Source organism: Mercurialis annua, linkage group LG1-X, assembly GCF_937616625.2.
Source record: "Mercurialis annua linkage group LG1-X, ddMerAnnu1.2, whole genome shotgun sequence".
NCBI classification, from domain to species: domain Eukaryota; kingdom Viridiplantae; phylum Streptophyta; class Magnoliopsida; order Malpighiales; family Euphorbiaceae; genus Mercurialis; species Mercurialis annua.
In genome coordinates, this window is record NC_065570.1 from 68,034,279 (window position 1) to 68,043,227 (window position 8,949).

At 36.0% G+C, this 8,949-nt stretch overlaps 2 protein-coding genes across 4 annotated transcripts; one reads left to right on the forward strand and one right to left on the reverse strand.

Moving 5' to 3' along the window:
• The first annotated feature begins 193 nt into the window (after positions 1–193).
• LOC126682294 (disease resistance-like protein DSC1) lies at positions 194–5,169 on the forward strand. 3 transcript variants are annotated; one of them, XM_050377924.2, is made up of 7 exons: positions 194–381; positions 900–1,412; positions 1,500–2,589; positions 3,179–3,484; positions 3,574–4,347; positions 4,434–4,977; positions 5,112–5,169. In XM_050377924.2, the coding sequence occupies exons 2-6, from the start codon at positions 919–921 to the stop codon at positions 4,932–4,934; spliced, it is 3,165 nt and encodes a 1,054-aa protein (XP_050233881.1). In that variant the 5' UTR covers positions 194–381; positions 900–918; the 3' UTR covers positions 4,935–4,977; positions 5,112–5,169. The 3 variants fall into 3 exon arrangements, with proteins under 3 accessions (XP_050233881.1, XP_050233870.1, XP_050233891.1); XM_050377913.2 differs by lacking the exon at positions 5,112–5,169 and having other exon boundaries at positions 4,434–5,042; XM_050377934.2 differs by lacking the exon at positions 5,112–5,169 and having other exon boundaries at positions 905–1,412; positions 4,434–5,042.
• Positions 5,170–6,474: 1,305 nt separating this feature from the next.
• On the reverse strand, positions 6,475–8,371 carry LOC126682306 (2-methylpropanoate--CoA ligase CCL4-like). The gene has a single exon (XM_050377948.2). It carries the CDS (start codon positions 8,258–8,260, stop codon positions 6,605–6,607), a length of 1,656 nt encoding a protein of 551 aa, XP_050233905.1. The 5' UTR covers positions 8,261–8,371; the 3' UTR covers positions 6,475–6,604.
• Positions 8,372–8,949: the final 578 nt, after the last annotated feature.

Consider the following 8,949-nt stretch of genomic DNA (forward strand, 5'->3'; position numbering starts at 1 on the left):
ATTTGAGCTTTTTTCATGTGAAAAGATATCAATTTAATGTTTGAGGGTGAAATTGAAGCGAAATATCATAATTTGGGTAAAATTGACGATTTTACAACGTGAGGGTACAAACGAATTGGGGCTAAAAGGTGGGGGGTTTCAGAGAATTAGCCTTATTTTAATGAGAGAGTGTTACTATTTAATATAGCATTCTCTGTTTTTCTTAATAAAACTAATAGCTATAATGTGAAGGTTTCAGTTTTGAAATTATTTTTAAAAAAATGGAATTAGTTTTGGAATTTAATAAATTATGCTTTAATCATTTACAATGAGTAAGATCGTTATCGTCGTTATTGTTTGATGCAGCGATCATTTCTATGACTTTGTGATAATTATCATCAGGTGAGTGAGTAAATAAAATTGCTTTGATGTTGTTTTTCTTTCTTAGGCATTATGAATTTGTTAGGTAGGTCATCCATTTCAGAAACAATTGAATTCATGAAACTAAACCTACATTTTAATCTTAATCAATAACTCAAAATAGCTTGAGACTCAGTAGATATGGGTCTATTTTCACCAAATCAAAGGTTTTTCTTTGTTACCCACTAAATTTCTAACACTGAGACAGTTGTACTTTCAATTTTACACACAAGAAAAATTTATGCTATTAGAAATTAATAATTATGTTTAACAGCCAACAACACTCGATCTTTGCTTTAGCATTTCAAGTTATTAATCCAGTAGCAATGGTCCTGAGTCCGAGACCCACTCCGATACTTAAGTTAATCTAGTAATTAATGGCTACAAAAAGAAACCAGTCATATAGATTCACAGATTTTGTAGTTTCATAACTGATTTAGTTGTTTATGGTTTAGAGCAGTTGGCATCACAATTTTCTTATTATCTGTTGATATCATTAGGACAGAAGAAGTCAGCTGTATGGATCTTGTTGTCCATAGCTTGGTCATGATGGCTTCTTCGTCCACTTGTCAATTCAATTATGATGTTTTCGTGAGCTTTAGAGGTGAGGACACGCGAAATAATTTCGTGAGCCATCTCTATGCTGCTTTACACCAAAAACAAATCAGAACTTTCGTCGATGATAGACTTGCTAGAGGAGAAGACTTATCGCCAGCCCTGTCGAAAGTCATTGAAGGATCATTGATTTCAATAATCATTTTCTCCGAGAATTATGCATTTTCTCCGTGGTGCTTGGATGAACTAGTAAAGATCCTGGATTGCAAGATGAACTTAGAACAAGCTGTTCTACCTGTTTTCTACCGTGTCAATCCATCAGATGTAGCCGAGCAGAAAGGTAGCTTTGGGGCTGCATTTGTTGAGCATGCAAAATTTCTCGAGGACAAGCTGCAAAACTGGAAAGCCGCTTTGACTGAAGCTGCAAACATATCTGGGTGGAGTTCGTATGCCATTAGGTAAGTCAAATTCCTCAATTAGCATGGTATCAGAAATTAATTTCAAACTTCCAATTAATTATCCACTTGAAATTTGAAAATTTTCAGGTCCGAGTCGAAACTTATTCAGGAAATCGTTGAAGATGTTTTGAAGAAATTGAATAATATGTCTCTGTCATCTGATTCAAAGGGTTTGGTTGGGATCGACCCTCACATTGATAAAATTGAATCACTATTATGTGCTGGATTAACTGATGTTCGTTTTCTAGGAATTTGGGGTATGGGGGGTGCAGGCAAAACAACCATTGCTGAAGTAGTGTTCACTCGATTATCTTCAAAGTTTGACGGTTGCTGCTTTCTTACAAATGTTAATGAAGAATCAGAAAGGTATGGACTACTTCGATTGCAGGAGCAGCTCTTTTCTAAACTCATGGAGCAAGAAAATGTAAATATCTGTTCAAACCACACTCGAGCCACATTTGATAAGTTTAGGCTCAGACGTAGAAAGGTTCTCATTGTTCTTGATGATGTAAATAACTTAAGACAACTAGTACCTCTGGCTGGAGAGCATAATTGGTATGGACCTGGAAGTAGAATCATTATAACTTCTAGAGATAGGGATGTCCTTAAGGATAAAGTTGATGTAACCTACAAAATGGAGGAACTAGATCACCATGAAGCCCTTCAACTCTTTAGTCTGTATGCATTTAAGCAGGACTTCCCCGAAAAAGACTTTATGAAGCTTTCGAAACAATTTGTAAATTATGCTAAAGGAAATCCATTAGGTCTAAGAGTACTAGGTTCATTTCTTCATCAAAGGAACATCATGGAATGGGAAAGTGCACTTCGTAAACTAGAAAAAAACGTCAGCCAAGAGATTCAAAATGTATTAAAAGTAAGCTATGATGGATTGGATGATGAAGAGAAGGGCGTCTTTCTAGATATTGCATGTTTCTTTAATGGGGACAATAGAGATGCTGTAGCAAGAATTCTGAATGGAAGCTTCTCTGCAGATATTGCATTAAGTGTCCTTGTCAGTAGGTCTCTTCTAACAATATCGAACAACAAGTTACATGTTCATAACTTATTGCAGCAAATGGGTTGGGAAATTGTTCGCCAGGAATCTGTTAAAGAGCCAGGCAGACGTACCAGGTTGTGGACTTCTGAAGATGTTCATCATGTATTGACAAAAAATACGGTAAAATTAACAGCATTAAATTTCTTATTTACACAAAGAAGAGAAATAAACTATATATGCAGACTCTTTTAGTTACATGGCTCAAGGTTTTATTGTAGCAGAGTGGTGGATGATTGTTTATGGATGCCTTTGATCCTATGATTATTTAAGAAAGGATGCCTTAGATTTATGATTGTTCAAGGATGCTTTAGATCCTATATTGCACGTAAACCTCTTGAATTCTACGTTTCCGTTTTCATTTTTAAAACATCGAGACTCTATATTTATAATATATTCTTCTTTATAAAAAAAAAAACGTCGTTTCTAATTTTGGCGTTTTGGTTCCCGTACTATATAGTGTAGATCTAATAAGAGGATATAATTGGACTAACAACATGTAAAACACATACTCCTGATGTTTAGGATATTTGACCATGTTGCCTTATAATATTTTTTTTATTCTGATACTATCTTGCTGCTACAATTTTGTGTGTTATGGATATATGTAATACTTTCTTTTAACAATTATGAACGAAGATATCAAATGCCAACATGAAACTGAGTAACTTGTTTATGTCCTTTTGTGTTGTGCATCATATTTGATGGCTAGGGAACTGAAGCAATTGAAGGCATATACCTTGACATGTCCAAAAGCAGAAAGATATTTCCAAGTTCAAAAGCCTTGGAAAGGATGCATAATTTGAGATTGCTCAAATTTTATCATTCTTTTTCTCCCATAGCAATGTGTAGCAAAGTGTACCTTACAGAAGGTCTTGCATCTCTTCCCGACAAGTTAACTTGTCTCCACTGGAACGGCTACCCTTTAAAGTCTTTGCCATTCAATTTTAATGCTGAATATCTTGTTGAACTTAGCCTGCCCTACAGTCGTGTTGAATTTCTTTGGGAGGCCAGCCAGGTATTATTAGATGCATGTATTTTTTTTATTTTTTTATTTCTTTGAAATGAGCTAGGAACCTAACTTGTGTTCTGGTTAAATTTCTGCAGTGTCTACAAAAGTTGAGCTCAATTGACCTTAGTCACTCTTGTCAACTTATCAGACTACCAGAGTTCTCAAAGGCCTTAAACCTTGAATGTATTAATCTTGAAGGATGTGTGAGTTTAGTTGAGCTGCCATCGTCTATCGAACGTCTCACAAAGCTTAATGTCCTAAACCTAAAAGGTTGCAAAGAACTTAAGAGAATTCCAAGCTGTCTTAGCTTGCAAGCTCTTAGGAAACTGAATCTCTCTGCGTGTTCGGGTCTAAATCACTGTCCTCAAATTCCTAGCAATGTCGAAGACTTAAATCTGGACGGAACTGGCATAGAAGAATTGCCTGCCTCAATTGAGGATCTCCATGTACTTACTTTTTGGAGTATGGATACCTGCAAAAGGCTTAAAAACCTTCCAAGAGATATCTATAAGTTGGTCTCTCTTAAGTATCTTTCTCTTGCTGGCTGCTTAATGCTTGATAATATACCCATCGGGATCAAACAGCTTTCTCAGCTACAAAAGCTCAACATAAGTGGTTGTGAGGCGCTTAAACGTTTGCCAGAACTGCCATTGAATCTCAGATTTTTAAATGCCAACAGTTGCATCTCACTGGAAACAGTTTCATTACCATCTACAGTGTCTCCGGAAGCACTCAGATATCATAATAGTCAGATATTTTGTTTTACGAATTGTCAGAAATTGGATCAGAATTCATACAGCCTTCTTGCAGCTGATGCACAGAAGACTATACAGTACACTGCAACAGCAGCAGTGAAAAACAATTACCAGGTCCTCCCGTCTCACTTGATGAATGCATATGTGTGATATGTGTGTGTACGTGTGCATTTTTAATAAATGTGATTTTGATTATGCAGGAAATTCATTCCTTGCCATCAGTTAATTTTTGTTTCCCCGGAACAAAGATTCCGAACTGGCTTGGCTATAGGGACGATGGATCTTCAATAACCGTCAAGTTGCATCCTGACTGGCATAAATGTCCTGCCGAGTTTCTGGGTTTTGCAGTAGGCTGTGTCGTTGAATTCACACACTATGTAGATATCAATAACATTTATGTCATATGTGAATGCAATTTTAGGACCAGTCAGGATGATCATCTTGTTGTTAATTGCTTTCTGAAAGGTCTAAACAATGGCAATGATGATTTGAACTTTGTAAGATCACATCATGTGTACATCGGGTATGATTTTGGTTCATATCTTAGGGCAGTTAAAGGAACATATCCTGAGAGCTTGTATCACTACAAGGAGGTGACGTTCAAATTCTATGCAAAAAAGGCGTTAGGGCACACTGTTGCCTGGCGGAAAGTGGATAAATGTGGCGTGCATCTATTATATGCTCAGGATAATATGTGCTGATGAATAAGTTTGTTCAGAAACTAATCGCTAGTAGCAGACAGAGGTTAGTACTGCATAAGCTCTTTCAAATGAAAAGTTTTAAGTGATGAGTTCATAATATTTTCTGGATTTTCATAGTGCTTGGTGAATTGAGTCTCTTGCTCTGTAGATAATTTACTAGTGCCTATTAAATGACAGGTTAGGGGCTAGAACATCTTCATCGACATACTCAATTCTATTTCCTTCAATTTTAGCCCACCATCCTTTTCCAAGCCATCACAAATCAGAAACACTTTCATCTTACCCTCTGTCAGAACAAAGACATCTCTAAGCAATCTTTTATAAGGCTCTTTTCTATGTACACCAAATTTATTTCACCCCTTGTTTCTTCAAGTAATTGATAAACAAGCCAGCCAATTTCCATTTAAAACAGACAAATGACTATTTTTAAAAAAACTACCACAATCAAAAATATAATTAAAAACTATTTGGCTGAATGTGTCATTTCTTAAAAGTGAAAAATAGACTAAAACTGATGATTTTGAAAATTTGACCTTTTTTCACTTCAATTTAAATAAATAGCTATAATTAAAACTGAAAATTAAAAAATAAACTAAAATTAATGATTTTGAAAATTTGAACCATTAATAAAAAAAATCAAAAAAATAAAGTACTTCCTAATTTTTTTTTTTTTTAAGATTAAGCCTTAATAAAAAGAAGACATTATTTAGTTAGTATTTCCTATCGGTTTGGTTTAACCAAAACTAAAAATTACACTTTTAAAATATTCGTGTTCAAATTAATCTCTTTTCTAATTATTTAACCAAATCAAATATAAAGCGATTGAAAGTAAAATATGTACTCTCTCTCTCTCTTTTCTTTAGAATAGACTCTTTTATTTTTGTCAAATTTGTTCCCAATGGAAGCACGCGGAGGAAAAGGCTTCTTGATACTTTCAAAGGTATTGATGGCTATTTTGTTTGTACTTAAATTTCTACTACGCCCATATTACTACATACTATAGATCTTTAAGATTTTTTATTCAACAAATTTTTATTGGGAAGATTATGCTTCGGTTTGTGTTTTTCTTATCATATTTGAATAATTTATATGGTCTTATCATATTTGAATAATTTATATGGTCTTTCTTCTCTTATGTTTGAATTTGTTAGATCTTTCAAGAATTTTTAGTGTTTGCTAAAATTTTAAATCCAAGTTCTTATAGATCTAAAACAATTGGAAGGTTAATTTATAGATGTATCTTTCTAGAATTTCATTAAAGATGAAAATTGGAAATACTAGACTTCGTCGGATAGAGCGAATTGCATGTTAAATCAAAAGAAAAATTGTCCAAATTTCCTGTGAATGGGAACATAATTCATTGTTGAGTTAATTATACAGGATCCATATCATATTCGATTAATTTAATTGCTAATTTTGAATTGTTTAATATTTAGTCTTTTAAATTTGAATGATCATATTTTATTCATTGTAATATAACTTTCATTATTCATGCTTTAACTTAATCTTCATAAATAAATTCTAAGTTTGGAAAAACAAATCAATATAAACTTGGATTTGATCTGATTTATTAAGTGGTTGATAACCCAAGTTAGATTGATGATTTGGTTTGACTTTTATTAATCCCTAAACACAAATACCAAACCTAACTCGACCGACTCAACTCAATTCTACATCCTACTGACCTTAGAAGCACCCATAGCTTTAGCAATATCTCTAAGCACGAACTTCTGAATCTTCCCCGTCGAAGTTTTCGGCAATTCATCTTTAAACACCACCGTTTTAGGCACCATATAGTGAGCCATTTTCCCTCTACAATACTCTATTATATCCTTCTCACTCACTTTCCCCACTCCATCTTTCAAGCTCACGAACGCACACGGCGTCTCCCCCCAATGATTATCCGCCCTCGCCACCACCGCCGCTTCATTAACCGCCGGATGGCTATACAGCACCGACTCCACCTCCACGCTACTTATATTCTCTCCGCCGCTGATGATCACGTCTTTGGATCTATCTCTAATCTCTAAGTAACCGTCCGGGTGCATCACGCCGACGTCGCCGGTGTAAAACCATCCGTCGTCTTTCATACACTTGGCAGTACCCTCTGGGTCTTTTAAATAACCTAACATTACACAACCGCCTCTTAGGACTATCTCACCGAGTGATGATCCGTCTCTTTTAACGCTCAATCCTGTTTTAGGATCGATCACATCTATTTCTGTTAATCCGGCGATTTTCACTCCTTGTCTTGATTTTAATCGAGCTCGCTCACTTGCCGGGAGTGCATTCCATTTCTTTTTCCAAGCACACGACACTACAAGCCCTGCCGTTTCGGTTAACCCGTACCCGTGACTCACTACAAAACCCAGTGACTCAGTTCTGAGTAGCACCGCTGCTGGCGGTGGAGCTCCGGCTGTTAAAATATGAACTGGCTTTTGCAGAGGTTCACTACTGGGTGAGTTTGTTAGCATGTTTAGGACTACCGGTGCGCCGCACATGTGAGTGACACCGTGTCTTTTAATCAAGCCGTAGATTGTTGATGCGTCGAGTTTACGGATGCAGATATTGGTCCCACCAATAGCCGCCATGCCCCACGGGAAACTCCATCCGTTTGCATGGAATATCGGTAGGGTCCACAAATAAACAGGCTGATTAGGAATATTCCAATCAATCAAAGATTCAACGGTGATGATGAAAATACCTCTGTGAGAGTGTACTACGCCTTTAGGAGATGAAGTTGTGCCTGATGTGTAGTTTAATATCATCGGGTCCCACTCGCTTAACGGCCGGACCCATTTAAATGATGTGTCACCTCTCTCCACCATACTTTCATAACTGCACCAAAAATCAACGGTCAAAGATGAAAACTCGGGGGCCTCATCCCGATCGACGATGAGAACGAGTTTAGGCCGTTTTAAATCAGACGGAAACAGAGCGATAGCTTCCAGAATAAGATCACGGGAGAGGCAATCAACGAAGACGAGCTTCGATTCGCTGTGACGCAGGAGGATGGATATAGTACGCGCGTCGAGACGCGTGTTGATATTGTTGAGAATTGCACCGGCCATGGGAATAGCGAACTGAAGCTCGTACATAGGAGGAGTATTGGGACAAATAACGGAAACCACATGGCCGGCGGTGAAACCGTAGGATGAGAGAGAAGATGCAAGACGGAGACATCGTGTATGCGTCTGAGACCAGGTGTAGGTGGTGGTGTTGTAGGCGATAGAAATGCAATCGCCGTATACGGTGGCTGCTCTTTCAAGGAAGGTAAGCGGCGTTAATGGAGATGAGTTAGCTGGTTTAGGCTTGAGCTCTTCCATTACTGGTTTTGTTGAAAGGTAAATGGAACTGGAGATGCGATGCGTTATTTTATTTGTTTTCTTATAAGGAAAAATATATAGTAGAAGATTGAAGACGTTTTCCAATTATATCATTATCTGATATGAAATAATCAAGATGGAATAAAACATTATTATCCATCTGGTGGTCTCATCTGATGGTGTATTATTTCACATCGAAATATGAAAATGATTTATAATAATTAATATAAAATAATTGTTTTACATAATTGAATTTATAAATTAATTTAATTGCTAAATAAAAAGTGGTCGGTTGTCGCATCTAAAAATACTCCTAATTCAGGGTTAAATAATTATGAATTGATCGAAGTTCAATTAATTTAAGTGAAATTGGGATGGAGTTGAATTATGAATATGTGATTTTGAAATAAATTTGATTTTGTGTGAAGATAAGGGTAAGTTGTGGGATTGACTCAGAGCATGGCATCTTATTAAAATGTTTGGACTTGCGTATCGATATATAATTCTTATTGGAGAAATAGACATGAATTGTTTTTTTTTTTTGAATAAATCCATTTTTTTTTAATTAAGAGGTGCTTCTAGTTCGGTCGGTACTTGAAATAATTTTATCTACTCCATATTAATACCTGATGTGACAATCAAAAGGAGATGAATTAAAAATTAAACTTAAAAAATACATACTTCTTGAG